The 15,812-nt window shown below is 49.3% G+C and overlaps 1 protein-coding gene across 1 annotated transcript; it reads left to right on the forward strand.

The window, feature by feature from the left end:
- The first annotated feature begins 377 nt into the window (after nucleotides 1-377).
- Nucleotides 378-15,527, forward strand: SSPN (sarcospan). Its single transcript, XM_062591968.1, has 3 exons — nucleotides 378-737; nucleotides 8,794-8,880; nucleotides 13,661-15,527. Exons 1-3 carry the CDS (start codon nucleotides 462-464, stop codon nucleotides 14,024-14,026), a joined length of 729 nt encoding a protein of 242 aa, XP_062447952.1. The 5' UTR covers nucleotides 378-461; the 3' UTR covers nucleotides 14,027-15,527.
- Nucleotides 15,528-15,812: the final 285 nt, after the last annotated feature.

Genomic DNA, 15,812 nt, shown 5'->3' on the forward strand with positions numbered 1-15,812 from the left:
ACAAGTGTGCATGTCCACACACACGTAGGTGTGCACACACACACGGATGTGCATGCTCACACACATGGGTGCACACATGCGCACACATGCAAGCTTACACCCAGGTAGGTGTGCGTGCATACAGACACACACGTGCATGCTCTCCCCCACGTAGGCGCACACGCGCTCGCACACCCCGCGGGCGGCCTGGGCGCCGGCCGGTTGGCAGTGCGCTACCCCCCTGGTGCCCCCCTCTTCCCCGAGCTATATGTGGCATTTAGACGCTCCGGACAATCTGCTCCAAATGTTTTCCATATTTGTTCAGCCTCCTTGATTCAAATACCAGGAACAACCCAGCCAGCACAAAGCGGAGCTTCGGGGTGGGGAGGACGGGGGAGCTGTGCAAAGAAACCTCCCCCCAAAACCAACAACTCCCCCCCTCAGCTTGAACACCCGCACGTGAAAAACCCGAGACTTCCAGCATGGGAAAAAAGGAGAAGAAACTCCCGGCCGGCACCTCCCGCAGCAAGCAGGCGCCCGCGGGGGAACGAGGCAGCGGCTCGGCGGCGGCAGGCGAGGGGGACCCCAAAGCGGGCGCCGAGGAGGCGCCCCCCACTTGTTGCGGCTGCCGCTTCCCGCTGCTGCCGGCGCTGCTGCAGCTGGCGCTGGGCAGCGCCGTGGCGGCGCTGGGCTTCCTGGCAGCGGGCGTCAGCTCTTCCCTACCAGCCAGAGACACGCCGCACTGGGCTGGGATCAGCGTAAGCGCCCCCCGAGAGAGAGAGGAAAAAAAAAAAAGCAAAAAAAAAAAAAAAAGCCTTCGCTCCGCAAAGCGCCTTCGCCCACCGGGGACTAACCGCCTGCATGCGCTGCGCCCTTCGAGCGGGGCCGGCGGCGGCCACCCCGGCGATGCCCTGCGCGGGCCTGCAGCGAGACGTCGGGGGGCCGCCCCGCTCCCCCTTCCCCGCCGGGCCGGGATAACCGGGCTTACGGAGCGCGTAACCCTCAGCCTTTTATTTACTTACTTACTTACTTACTTATTTATTTTTGCAAGAAATGCCCACTTCCCTGCATGGGGTGGGGGGAGGTTTAAAAAACAAACAAACCCAAACACCCATGCTGCAGTTTAACCCCTTGGCTGCTAACTTTCTCCCGCGGGCTCTTCTCCGGCCCCGCTTGGCCGCCGTCCGCGAGACGGATGGGCGATTACCCGCCTCGGCTGTGCCAGAGAGGCGGTTCGACGTGCCATTTGTTTTATTTTGTCTTGTTTTATTTTGCCCCCCCAAAAGGCGGCAGAGAAAGCGCAGGCTGCCGTGCTCAGCGCGCGGATAGGCGCTGGGGGCTCCCGGGGATGAGCTACCCGCTCGGGCGGAGGGCTGCGGGGTTTCGCGGTGCGCTAGACAGCGACCGTAGCCCAGCGGGTAAAAGCGATTCCGTATCGCCCCCGGGGATCAGCCGAGCACCTCGGCGGAGCCCCGCTGGGATTGCACCGGGGTGGATTTGACCCCCTCGGCTGCTAAGGGTGGAAAAACGAAGGAAAATTGTCCCACGTGTTGTATCGACGCAGCTCCTGTGGCGGAGCCCTGTGAAACCCGGCCGCGAACCCCCTCCTTTCGGACGAATTTTGCCTGAAAGCCGTAGGGCATTAGTCAGAAACCAAAGGAAAGGGGTGTTTTCCTTTTTTTTTGGACAGAAACCAAGGAGCCTAAGTGATTTGCCACTTCTGCTCCAGCTTCAATAACTTACTCGCTCTGCAGTGCCCGGCTCGCTGCACCCGTCCGAGCGCCCGGCGGCGCAGCCTGGCTGCTGCTCCCGGCACGGCCCGGTCCCCCAAAAACCACGGACGGGGAGGAGGGGTTGGTGTTGGGATTTTGTTTTTATTTTTGCGTGTTGCCACTGCCTTGTTCTGCAGCCGGGGGCCGAGCGAGCTCACGGCGCGAAGCCGCCTTCGCCGTCCCCGCGCCGCGGGGCTGCCGGCGGCTGTCGGCCACGCGCCGCTTCGAGCGCCTCGGCCGCAAAGCGGTGCGAGAGGCCCCGCGTGCGAACGGCCACGGGCGCCCTCGCGGCTCCCTTTCGTCAGCCCGCGCGCTTTTGCCGCCCGGAGGGCCGGACGGCGCGTTTCCCCTCGAGGAGCTGCTCGCACATGGTTTCTCCCCCGAGCGAAAGCAGCAGAGACTCTCAGAGGTTTCACAGGCCAGCCTGAGCTCTTCCGGCCCCTTTCCCTTTTCGCAGGCTCAGCTTGTTAAGGAGGTGACAAAAATAGTCATCGCGAATGGTCACGTAGGTGTGTGTATTGTGGAAGCTGTTTTATATACATTTTTAAGATATACATATATACGTTTTTTAAAAAAATCCAAATTTTTATATATATTTAAAAAAAATCTATATCCATTGCATTATACATATGTCGCATCTTGCATATTTTGTATTAGATGTATTACATTATATTATATCATCATATTGTATCTATCGTACGATATATAAAAATTTGGATAGTTTAGAAACCTTTTTTAGTAGTATCCAAGTGGGTCAGGGCAACAAGCGTGGCTTGATCTGCCATTGATTTTATTGTGTACTTTGTCTCAAAAACTACCAAGAAAAAAAAAAAAGTCAAGCTGCCTAGAAAATATTAGTGGCACACGCTGGGAGAAGTGCCGCGGAGGGGATTCGCTCCTCACGCTTTGTCCAGCTGCGTCCAGGCAGCGGGGAAAGCGGCGGAGCCCCCGGAGCTAAGCGGACGCGGTGGAGCACGGCCTCCAGGCGAGGGCAAGGTGGGCCTGGCGTGAAGGGCGGCGCTTGGGGACTCCCCGGCATGGAGGGATGCTGAGGGGGTGAATTGCCATCCCAGGCTGTGTTATAAAGCGGCATCAATTAGAAATCGGTATTGAATGCATCTTGGTGATCAGCTGGCGCCGGTTAGCCTGCGACGCCCCCTCCGTATTGATATATATGGGGGCCACCTGGCTATTCTGAAGCCTCTGAAATGTGCTCTCTTTTAAGGGCTGGAAGCAAAGAGATGCTGTCTTGTTAGCCCTGGCCCCTTGCTGGGTTTTTTTCTGCAGCTTTTGACACCTCTTCCTGCAGCAATTGTGGAGGTGGCTTTCAGGTAAGCTTTGCCTCCCGCACCACCTCGCCGGGGTCCTGGCTTGCGCCTGTTATTAGGGAAAGTCATCTCAATTTTTAATAAAAGGTGATGGTTAAGAACTGGCACCATCAAAGCGGCTAATGGAAATTAGAGTTGTGCAGGAATCCATTTTTTATACAAGCTAGCTTCAGTCAGCCATGGGCAAACATCAAAAGGTTTTGGAGCAGGGGGGGACACTGCTGCCTTAAAGAAGAGCCTCCAAGTTTAGGTATGTAATTGTACTGTCTCCAAGCTACAGGAAGCTCTGGGTGGTTTTCACCGAGGTGCGTTTGTGGAATATGCTCCTGTGGTGTTTCCTGTGCTTGTTTATAGCCAGGTCGGGCTGGAGCACCAGGGCTGCGTTCAGCAGAGCTCGCTGCTGTTAAATCTCAGCATTCTCTAAGAGTAACTCTACATCGATGTCTAACTGAAATGCATCCTTCACTGGCTTTGGGCTTTTTTTGATCATGTGTAGAACAGAAAACTTTGATGAGAAAAAAAAATGTTGAAATTTCACCTTTCAAAGTGAGCAGGTAGCTCTGCTCCGAAAGTCTGTGTGATAACTATTCACGTGCAGATCTAATATGGGACACCTCCGTGCTTTAGCACGCACAGCCTCGGCGGGAAGGAGGGAGGTAATCAGGGCTCCTGACTAGGTTATGCCTGCGCAAAGAGGTCTAGGTAAGACTTGGGGGGAAGGTTGTCAGAACAGGTTTCTGCAGCTGAGATAGCCTTTTGGACGGCTTTCCATAGCTTCATGGTCAGGGACCCCTTTTGTACTGCAAGCCTCAGCCTCACAGCCACCTTAGCCATGCTACGCTTTTCGTATTGCATATTACCTGGGAACAACGTTATTATTGCAGCTATTATTTCTAGGAGTAATTTATATACAAATAGAGTGTCCTTCAGTCTAACGAGAAATCTAGGAGAGGGAATACAATTAAGGACTAATATTGTTTTGTAACAGTTTGACTTCTTTTACCTGTGTTAGTGAGACCGGGTCTTGCCTGAGGCTGATGAAAGCTAGTGGTAAAAGCAGCCAGTAGCACCTGCTTTTGTTACAATTTCCTCAAATCTCATAAAATGAACGAACATCAGTGTCGCTGCCTGTAATGCTGCATACAGCTGTCTGGCATCAGAGGTGATCCTGTTTCGTAACGGCAGAGCCAACGGGAACGTTTTTCTTCCTTGCATCAATGTCTGAATCTCCCAGGATTGCTAAACACTGTAGACAGCATGGTTTCTCTGGATACGAGGATGGGAGCTAAGTCATTGCCATATCTGATAAGGCCAGTAATCCATCAAACCATGCATCTCATCTGACGATAAACCAGAGACTTCAGAGACACCTTGCAGAGATCATTTCTTTATCCTTGTCCCTCAAACAGAGATCCATAGTGACCTGAAGTGAGCAACTATAAAATAACTTGCCCTTCGGGGAAATATTTTCCTAATTGTGTTAAGAGTTGTTTTTTATCCTGAAGCCTGAGAGTTTACCTTGGTATTTAAACAGGAACAGGCTGCCTGTTGCACTCTTGGTCTCAGCAGTGCTGTGTGGCAGTATGTTGAATGCATTTGAGAAGTATTATCCTCCCTTGTGTTTGCTTTTTGACCTGCAAAAGGTCTTGTAGGAGGTTCTTGCTAACCTACAGCCTATAGGTAAAAAGTGGATGAGTTGTGTTACACCTGTGCATGAGTGCTTGCAGCAGTTGTCTTGTGGTGTGGTGTAGGCCCAAAATGCTCCTTTGAACCAGATTTTCCCTCCTTCCCTAATCTCTTTGTGGAGGCTTTCAGCTCTCCTGCATTGGAAGACTTGGTCCTTGAGGCTGCTAAGATGCCCAGGACATCCTGAGAGGAAGCATTATTTTGCTGGAGAGAGACACCAAAAGGCGGTGGCGAAGACATTTGATAGCCTATATTGGGCTAAAATAGTAGCAACAACAACAAAACAATCTGACAAATGTGCAAAGGAGAGATAGCGACAGATTAGAGCAATCTGTGGTTTTGAAAGCTGTCGAAATAAAGCAAACCACATTAGTATGTCAGTGTGCAAAGCTAATGAATGCAAACCACAGCGGAAATTTGTGCCCTCCATGTTCGTGATTCCCCCAATTCCGTATATTACATAACCGTGTTCATCACGACCGCGTGGGTTCCCCATATGTTTTGCACGCCTTGTGCACGGCCAGGCACAAGGGAGCTGCAGCGAGCTGCAGCCGGGGCGCGCGGGCCGCCTGCCTCCAGCCTCCCCGCTCAGCTGCGATGAGCTTTACCTACAGGCCGGGCTCTGCTCCGGGATGGCACTGAGTTGTCACGGCTGCTTTTTTCCTTCTGGAGAGGGTGAGCTATTTCCAGAAGTGGAGTTAAACTTAATGGGTGGGAGCAACTGGCTAGCGCCAGGGTGGAGATTGGCGCCGCAGTTCAGCCCGGCGATTTCTGGTGTCGGCGACCTGGCTTGAGACCCGTCTTCCTTGCAACCGAGATGGCAAAGTGTGCGCGCAGAGCGAGTCCGTTCACCAAAGTCCTCATGGTGCAGGCACTGCGCTCTGCCAGCGCAAGGACCCTCCCGGCCAAATCTACTGGAAGGTCTCATCCTAAACACTTGGGATTGGGTGCCATTCCTGGCAAAATCCATAGGAAATGCAATTTTGTTTTCATAACAGCAAGAGCTAGTGCTACATGAGATTGGGGGGGAACGCAGAAAATACCAACTCCTGTTTTGGCTGTGGTTTAACACAAACTTAATTCTGGAGTCACTCTCTAGACCTCGGATGTTCCAGCTAATGGAAGGAAGGAACGTCTGCTGCTTCCCACCAAAAAGATACACTGTTGAGACTTCTCAAGAATATAAACTTTTAATTTTTTGGCCAATTCTAGTTAAACGGCTGGTCTCACCAGCTTGGAAACTGGTGGATTTCACAGTGCATGCAGTAAGCAAAACTGAATCTGTACCCTCCCTAAATACATCTGGATCACATTCAGGTCTTTTTCTAGACAGGACTTTTCTAAATTTAAATTCTTTCCTTGGATAACCTTTCATGTCACCACCTATTCAGCAAAGGGTGTGTTAGTCTGTCTGGACAATTTTGAAACAGAATTTCGAAGCAAACTTGAATTGAAATGTAGCCAGCGTGAAAGCGTGTTTCTAGGTGTGCAGATAAGGGCTGTAAGAGCCGATCTAATTAACCGCTCGTCGGCAGCTCTTACCGAATCTATTATTTTATTTGTACAGCAAATACGCATTGATTGATGGCAACGGAGCGCTAAGGCAGCTCACTTGCATTTTGTGTTGTCTGCTTAGTCAATAAGGCATAGGAAGCGCGCGTCTCGCGCTGGGCTATCGCAGAGGCTATCGAGCCACCGGCGTGCAGCAGGGCCGGATGCTACTTAACAGGCAGCATCGGCCACATCCATAACGCGGTATAATGCATCTCTGCTAGTCACTTCTATAGTCATCTGCTATAATGCAGCTGTCTTAGTCACTTAGGGGGGCCTAACGAATATTTACCAAAGGAATTTTATAGTTATTCTATTACACTTCACAGGCATAAATCAAAAGCTATCTATTAATAATGTATAAAATAGAAACACACAAGCTGTTTTCTGTATAAATGTTCCACACTTCAGTTCACTCCAGCGAGGGAATTTACCTTTAAAGAACAGAAATGTAAAACGTATATGGGTCATAGTCCTCAGCAGCGTTGCTTTTTACCGTCACTCACAGAAATACATTTGGTGCTCTCTTCTTCACATCTGCGGCTTAAGAAAAGCGTTGGGGCTGTGGTTACGAAAGCCATAGTAAAGCCTTCTGAAATACCCTGCCCAAGCCTCGCCGGCATCCCCACCCTGTGTAACCTTTTATAAACGCCGATGAAACGTGCTTCTCCAAACGTGTTACTTCTTAAACCCCAGGGGAACTTCAGATAGTGCTGCCGCGCACGAGCAGACACCGTCCCGCGACGTCTCGCAGGAGCGACCCCGGTGGGGGCGGGCAGAGGTGGCCCTCGGCGCGCACCAGCGTCGCTGCGGTGGAGCAAACCTGATGGCTCGCTCCTGGCGAGACCCTCTGAGGCCGGGCTGCCGGAGACATGCAGGTCCAGTGCTGACGGGAGCAGTAGCCCCCTTGGCACTGGGCGAAGCCAAGCGCGTACAGGCAAACGGGCTCACGGCAAGCTCTGTGCTCCAGCAGCCGCCAGAGTCCATCACTTGGCTGCCTCTAAAGATACGATATCCTTAAGATCTAAGTTTTATGGCAATGCTAATTGAATTAAAAGCTTAATACACAGTGCAAGGCACTGAGGACATGGGCGATTAATCCTGCGAAATAAAGTGTTTGAGTCACACAGATGCACTACAGAGGGGGGGGAAAGGCAGTACTGAGGGACTTTTGACAAGAAAGGTTGGGTTTTTCCCCCGACAGCCCTGTCAACTATTGCTGTCAACAATAAAAAGAAGAAAACAAATAAATTGGAGGCCGCGTGTAAGTCACAGGGCCGGAATATAAATACACATGACACAGAAAGGAGTAAATAATACTGACGTTCTCTTTAGAAATGTTCTCAGGCAGTACTTCCTATCCGTGTCTTACCAAAATGACATGAAATAAAATTGTTTGAGGAAAAATGTTATTAGTCACATGGGTTCTTGAGGGACACGACTGGCCATACTTTCCAAAGCACTCTTCCTTCACTGGGCTGCCGTCTAGCAGCTCACGCTGACAATGCAGATATAAAGAAAAGTTGGGTATTTAATTCATTAAACCATATGAGGAATGGGTTTAACCATGACTGTCCACATGCACTTTTCCATCCATGCCAAATAGCCCCCCGTAAGGCTCACCTGTTTCTTCCCACCCTCCACAGCTCAAGCGGTGCAGCAGGAGCTGGCACCTGAGCGTGGGTCGACCAGGCAGAGCCCTACTGCCCACCAGCTAAGTATCCCAAAAGGCAAGGACGTGCACACAGCCCAGCAAAACCTGCCCAAGAAACTCAGCAGGAGATTAAAGGAAGAGGTGATCAGATTTACGCTGCTGGCAAGTGTTGACCGACACAGCAGAAATGTCGTAAATCAGCCTAAAAAGAGCCTTCAAAATTTCCAGGCGGGTTATTTTCAACCTTGATTTTAGAAGGTAAAAGAAAAAAAAAGGAAGTTTTCTGATGGAAATTATCCAGTCGGCTAGGAACCAGCCCCAAAGCGAACGAGTTCACAAGACCTTCATGGGCTGTGCTCTTAAAGGTTGCATTGAAGTTTGGCTGCGTTGAGGTCTGCTGAGGACCACCTGGCGTGGTGGTTTCCAAACCGTGTCCTGAGGTTACTGGTGAGCCACCAGCGCTAGGCTCATGCTGGGCTGCGCATCGTCCTGGTCCCCAAACCAGGGACATGGGGATGGGGCTGGTGGCTGTGGCCTCAGGGTATGATGGGCCCTGTAGGTCTGACTCAGAAAGCCTCTCTATGCCCGATCCTCTGGCTTTTTGTGTCTTGATGTCTATAAAGAGGAGGTTAGAGGTCTTCCCTCCTCACAAGCACATCCAAAAGTATGAGGCTCACTCATCTGGCTGTGGCACTATCTCACGTGCTTTGGCTTAAATATTCCTTGAGCTGCAGTGCTACTAACATAAAGGGGAGTTTGGGTTTGAAAGAGAATTTTTTCTATTTTTTCATCTTTGACGTGTTTTGCATCTTCTTCCTTGCAGGTCTGCGTGGTGTCCTTAGTCGGATTTGTTATGCTTTGCATTTCATACCAACCTGATGAGAAGACATGTGTGCAGTTCACAGTAAAGGTACCCAGACATTTTTTTCTTTCATTTGATTCTTTTTCTTCTTGTGTCATTAAATACAATCAGAAAATTGGTATTGGGAGATATTTTTAAGACTACATGAAAAGAAGTGAGAGTTCACTGGAGATGGAAGAATGATTTTCTGGTGTTTTCCAGTCAGATAAAGAAGAAACGGCACCCTATATACAGGGGAAATTCGAATAATAAATACTCGAAAATAGAGAAAGATAGCATTTTGTTCCCCATATTTTAAGACCATCAAAGATATTCAGATCAGTGGAACCTGGGGGCCTTGTTTCAGAGCACGGCGCCTTGCATCAGGCACTAGCAAACCTGGAAAACGTGGTAGCAAGCCCCGGGGACAGGCATTTTGCCATGGAGGAAATTCCCTTGCAGGCGTAGAGGGAGAGGACCTGCACCATGTCTCACCGTCATCCCTAAACTGCACTGCATGGGCACTGATGGGCAACTAGAAGAAATGTGCCCCGAAGGCTTGTTCCAGCAGGGGATGTTTTTAGCACCATTTATCTGGGTTGTTTCCCCTTATTATTATTTTGAGGGCTCTTGATATTTGGCAGATCTATAATAGCCAGGAAAAATACCAACACATGCAACCCAAAATAACTGGAAAAGGTAGAGTGAAATCAAATGCAAGGAACAGAGTTTCAAAGCTGGCATTCACCCCCTCTTAGAAATCAGGCCCCACAGCGTCTTTTGTGCCTCCATGAAGCTCCTCCCTGTAGAAAGGGAGCCGGAGAGCAACGGTTTCCACGTTTCTTTTCGCCTCTTGGTCCGTCCCAAGTAAGCGTTACGGCAGCCCGGGGAGCTGCTGGGCCGGGTGGCAGCTGCCATGTCAGGCTTTTTATTGCATGCCCTGCAGCAGCAAGTGGAGCTAGGCACTCAAGCAGGAAGGGCGTCATCCCTCGTGATGGCAGTGGCACGCTGTTTGGGGCAGCCCAGCAACATCACCCATAGCATTGGTGCCGGTCCTTGAAGCCAGGCAGCTGGGCCATGTCTCCCACCAGAAAATTAAGTATTTTAGAAGGGCTCACGATGCAAAGTGCTTTGCTCCTCGTGGTGTGTCGACAGTGGAGCTCAAGGCTGTCTCAAAGGCTTCTGGCTCAGTGACCAGCCCATGGGCTATTCCCACCACACAAATCCTCCCCTCCCCCCCCCCAAAAAAAATGCCCCATCCCAGTGTTTTCATTTTGCATGCATGCCACAGAAACAGGTCAGTCCCATGCTCTTCACCTCTCCCAGCCCATGCGCCCATCTGGAGTCACTGACCCGCAGTGCCTCCCCTCTTGCTGCCCTGCGGACCAATGGCTGCTGGCTGAGGGCACTTCCCGCAGGCAGGGAGACCCCCGCACCACTGCCTCCTGCCTATTCCAAAAAAAAGAGAGGCAATTTCCACTTTGCTGCTCTACGCGAGTGGTTTTCAGGCACTGAGAAAAAGTAGCACCTCCCATCCCCTCCTGACAGGATGCTACAGCCCCTGGGATGGGGAGAAACCACGGGAAAAGCTCACGCTCTCGCAACCAGGGCTTTCCCCAAAATGTGCTTTACCACTCCCCCAAAACAGGCTGTACGCTTGGCTTGCTCACAACAGTGGAGAAAGCACGGGAACCATTCCTGAGGAGTTCTGCCCCTTACCCCAGGGAAAACAAAGCGTTCCCGTGTCCTGGGCAGGAGGTAGGAGACAAGGAAGAGGCCAAGTCCCAGTCCCAGGAGCTCCTCGCTTCTTCTCTTCAGCTGAGCCTCAGCCTGTGGGGTTTTACAGGTTCAGCAACCTCGTGCACACACGTCTTCCAACTGAAGTAGCAACAGCGGTTCCCCTCCTGGGCCCCGATCACATTATAAAGGGCAGAGTCTCTCCCTCATCAAAAAAACAAAACAAAACAACAAAAAAATACATAGAAATATCTTAAATTCTTCTGTGAACTTCCTGGCCTACCTGTTGATCTTTAACACACCACCCTGCCCTGATCATAGCATCTCCTAGGCTACTGTGTAGCCCCCAGTTGCCTGCCTGTCCCATCCCATGGTCCCAGCTATGGTATCACCTGCTCGCAGCCTGGGCCACCACGACCTGTGGGAAAGATCCCCGCATGCATCTCTGTGAACTCCACCGATGCCATTGCTAATAATTAGGGTGAGCCTTTTCCCTGAAGAACCTGGTCCATCTTAGATGAATTTCTTTCATTCTGGCATGCAGTAAAACTATTGCCAGCAAATGCCACTAAAACATTTTTTCCTGTTTCGAGGAACCCAAAGAAGGATGAGCTGCTGTTCTCTGACCTTATTATATCTTGCTTCTTCCCGCTTCCTTTTTCTCCCTCCATTTAAGCAGCAGTCACAGTGCCTATCTCTCTGAAGCTGTTAAAACCCATTTCTGTAGTGGCAAACTTTAGTTCCCAGGCAGAGCTCACCACACAGCTGTATTTGCCACACTGAAGTTGCCTCTAGGTCTGGCATGTGATTTCTCTGCTGATGGGACCTCAGTGCTCGCTGTCTCGTGCTCCTTCCCAGGCAGTATTTGCATTTGTCTCACCTTTGATATTTGGAAATTTTCAGCTGCTCACAAAATAAGTCCTCTGCAAACATCTGGGGAGGATAATAAGTTCTTTGGAAATTGTCCTGTGTTCCCCCATGTCTCCCTGCTGAGCGCTGCAAGGGCTGCCCATGTACTCTGTGCATCTCAAAGCCCTTTGCTACCTCATAGGTACCCAACAGCTTGCTGCTGTACCTGAAGTGTAGTTCAGGCTGTTCCTTTCATGCTGTTTGATACATACATTAGGTAAAAGTTGGAGGCTAAACAAAATACCTGCTATGCAAAAGCAGACGCACCGTGGAGTCTCAGCTTAATATCTCAGCTACTGCTCTGAATCAAGGGGACTTCCACCCACTCCACCGGGGACACCTGGATGGTGCTTGTGTCAGCATCACAGAGCAACATTTGACCCTCAGGGAAGAGAAACATTCACCAGTGTTTGCCCATTTTTCCCATAAAACATGTTTGTGCTATCTTTTAAAATATTATCATAGTGCTACGAATTGCCACATCTTTCTTTAGAGGGTTACGTTAATTAGCAGCTCTCTCTTTTCTGCATACTTTATACTAGCAGGTGTCCTCCTTTTCTAATTCCATGGACCTTCCCCACAAAAGCTGCAGGGGGTAAGGTAATTGCATTTAATAAAAGCCACCCTCATCTTGAAGCTGCCCATGGTTTAAGGCTGCAGGGGAAGTCATTAAATTTAACAGTAGCCAAGACTTGGAAATGAAGATCTTGCTGCAAGAATTCAGTTATTTGGGGGAGAAAATGTATATAGTGCTTCAAACCTACTTATTTTTTTTTCTCAAGCTGACAACTGAATGGGAAGATTGATTCACATTGTAGATAGTGGACTAATACACCAAGACAGTGAATTTTATCAAGACATACACACTTGGCATTTCAAGGTCATAAAAATGCTTTTATATTGCTAGTTTACGTGTGGTATTGAGGTTAATAAAAGAGAGAGAGAAAGAAAGGGGGGAGAAAAGGCTGCTGTTTAAAACAACAGATTCCCAGGCATGCCATGTGTCTGACAGATAAGACACCCAGCAAAATAAAAGTTTCTACAGTACTGAACAGAACCAAAAATGATATTTTGGCTAAGCACAGAGTTTGACTTTAATATGCATTCGCACCTATTGTGCACGCAGCGCAGCGGTTGCCAGCTCCAGCTATTGAAGTGAAGGGAAGTCCATGGGCTGCAGCATCCAGAGACCTCTAGAGCCACCTGAGGCAACACAGGCTCTGGCTCACCGCGGGGTCCCACGTGTCCGTGGAGGTGGACTCCACACAGCGGCACTCAATAAACGCCACCCTTGTCATAAAGCTGCAGCTGGTTTAAGGGATAGGGAGGTTACAGGTGGGTCCCTCTGGCATCCCAGGGGCAGCACGGGGATACGGCAGGAGCTTGCAGCCATTTCATTTGAAAAATTTCTCCTTCACATCTAGAGACCGGGTTTGGGAAGCGAGTTCAGCCTGGCCCATGTGTCCTTGTTTCACAGGGGAACCTAGGGAGCGTGCAGGCCAACGGCTCTCACCAGGCTGCAGGCCGAGGATTAGACACCAAACTGCCTGGTTTGCAAGTACGAATGTGACTTGCAGGAGCATGCAACCCAAGAGCTGGGAGCTGCCCATGAGCAAAGCTGTGGAAACACCTACTTCTCAGCACAGCCTGGGATAATTAATATGCTAAGCCAAGTCTAAGTCTGCTTAGCTTTCCTTCCAGACAACCACAGTGGTTTATCTCAGCCGGTGATTGCAACACTAGCCAGTGCAGGTCTGACACTGGAGGAACCTGCTCCTGCCAGGAGCCTCCTGGTGTTGTAGAGGCAGAGATTTCCTGACATTCATACCAGGCCTTAAAATTCCAAGACAGTGCTCCTATCGGACATGCAGGGCAGATATACCAATTCCTGGGATGGCTGTAACCTGCTGAACTTTGCATCACTGGGGACTTCATAGAATCATAGAATAGGTAAGGTTGGAAGGGACCTCTGGAGATCATCTAGTCTAACCCTCAAACAAGTGGCCCATATGGGGATTGAACCCGTGAATTTGGCTTGCAGCCAGCTTCCAATTTTGCAGTTTGTTATGTGCAGATAATGCATTTAATGCACAGATTCCCTGTAAAATACATGTGCACATTTTGGTTCTACACTCCTCCTTCTTTGTGTAGTTGGAAAAGAGTGTTTTTTCTTTTTTGTTTTTCCTTTTTTGCTTTCTTTCAGCTCATGTATTTTCTGCTGAGCGCCCTGGGTCTGGTTGTCTGTGTTTTGGCAGTGGCTTTTGCTGCACATCATTATTTGCAGATGACACAGTTTACCTGTGACACCGTCCTCGAGTCTTGCCAGTGCAAAGTGGACACGGAGGACCCAATGAGCAGGACCTTCGTTTACCAGGACGTGGTGGACTGCAGCAGTGTCACCAGCACGCTCAACCTGTACTTACTTCTGCAGATGGCTCTCAACCTGATCGCAGCCATCGTGTGTCTGCTGGCATGCTTTGTCATGTGGAAGCACAGATACCAGGTTTTTTATGTGGGCGTTCGTTTCTACCCGTTAACAGTTACCGAAGGCCAGCAGCAGAAAGTGTAGGGTTGGGGCCAGGGAGGGAATGAAAAGTGTCAGCAAACTGCCACCATAGATACCACAAGTGGATGAGCATTTATAAGATTTCCGACAAGGAAAAACGTTCACACATTTTTAAGGAATATATTCTTTTGGTCATTTTAAGAGCAATGCATGTGGCTGCTATTGCAAAAGGCCCCTTGTGAGACTATCTAGAGGTCAGGAAAAAATCCTAAAGATGCAGCTGCACAAATACTCACGAAAGAACATCTTTAACAGACATACACAAACTGAGAGCTTAAAAGTCATTGGAAACTCATCTGCAGGACCATAGCCATTAAGACATAAGGACCACTTCCTTTGCTGGTGGGAAACTGTTCCTTGTCCTCAGAGAAGCTATACTGATTCCTACCAGCTGAAGATCTGGTCCAAACTGTTTAATTATAATTATGCCAATCACGCTTTGGGAATATACTGTCTTTTGGATCCTCTGGGTATAATCCACACTAACCTGGTGGAGATTTAGCATGTAGATATATGGATATGTACTGAGGGAGGTCAAGACCTCTTCAAATGCAGACCAGCAGCAAAAGTGAATCAATTTATGACTGCAATATAAAATATAAGCTATATAGATAAGATTTCTGACAGTGATTAATGATGTAGGTTACCTAATCCAATTACTAATTAACAATCAATTAGCAAGTTGACTAGTGGTGATTTGTTGGGCCCCACTGGAGACCCCCTTACAGGGGCCTGACTTCTGAAGAACAAATGCTCAGCACTTTGTGAGAAAAGATCAATGTAAGAAACCTCGAGCTGAGCTCCTAAAACGGAGGCCCCTAAATCACTAGTCACATTGAAAATAGTGTTGACACTGTTATAATTGCAGGCTCCCAAACCCGGCGTCTAGCCAGTTCCACCAATTATACCCAAAGCACAAAGGCCGAAGGCATTTTTGGTGTAACTCCTCTGAAGACAATCAACCTCACACACCAGCAGTGGATTTGGGCCAACAGCCATGAAAGATATATCCCTGCAACAATAAGTGTTTTTTTAAATGAGGTGGAGGGAGGGAAGCAAGAAGAGACTGCCAGTCTCCTAAAGACATCATTATAATAACAAGGGCAAGAGAATGATTTTTTTTTAATAAGCAGCACAGAATAACAAACTGCATCCAAACAGTGCTTTTTCACTCCAGACCTGTGGCTCTAAAAGTGCTTTATGTGTTATTAGCCTTATACTGAGACAAATAGCTTGATTTGTCCCTTGAACAGTCAGTCCCACTTGCACAGCACAAGCTACCTAGATGCAAGAGCAATCCCAGACCTGATGCACGCTGAGCTGCCTCCCAACATCTGCGCAAAGGCAAGGCCAAGGATGCACAAGCCCTGCGACTAGTGGGGGCTGCCGACCTCCACCAGGGTGAGGGTATCTCCGAGGTGGCGTTGGACAGTGACCGCACACCAGAAAGCTTGTGCATTAGCAAGGAGGAAGAGAATAAATTTTCGACAATGCTTCAAACAAACACAGACTTTCTGTTTCTGTAGCAAAAATAGCCACTGGTGAGTCAAAAAGCTACTCTGGTAGAAAGCTAGTTGTGTAAATATCTCTAATCCTAACTGAGATGTATCTTCCATCCTGGGTGCACATGTCTTCCCAGCCCACCTCAAGTACTGCTACATGTATTTGTTCATGTTTTTGTCACTGCATCTAGAGTAGATGTAGCTTCACTCACCAAGGTGCTCTCTGCCAGGCTTCTAAGCTGGGACCTTTTTGAAAATGCAGATTTTTGAGACCATCTTCCAAATTG

This window comes from Rhea pennata, chromosome 1 (genome assembly GCF_028389875.1).
Source record: "Rhea pennata isolate bPtePen1 chromosome 1, bPtePen1.pri, whole genome shotgun sequence".
Classification (NCBI taxonomy): domain Eukaryota; kingdom Metazoa; phylum Chordata; class Aves; order Rheiformes; family Rheidae; genus Rhea; species Rhea pennata.

What these genes read in the sequence shown, in the direction of transcription:
- SSPN (XM_062591968.1), top strand. Translation starts at nt 462, where the DNA reads ATGGGAAAAAAGGAGAAGAAACTCCCGGCCGGCACCTCCCGCAGCAAG. An exon ending in CGCACTGGGCTGGGATCAGC is followed by an intron (nt 738 to 8,793) that starts GTAAGCGCCCCC and finishes TCTTCCTTGCAG; the next exon opens with GTCTGCGTGGTGTCCTTAGT. An exon ending in GTGTGCAGTTCACAGTAAAG is followed by an intron (nt 8,881 to 13,660) that starts GTACCCAGACAT and finishes GCTTTCTTTCAG; the next exon opens with CTCATGTATTTTCTGCTGAG.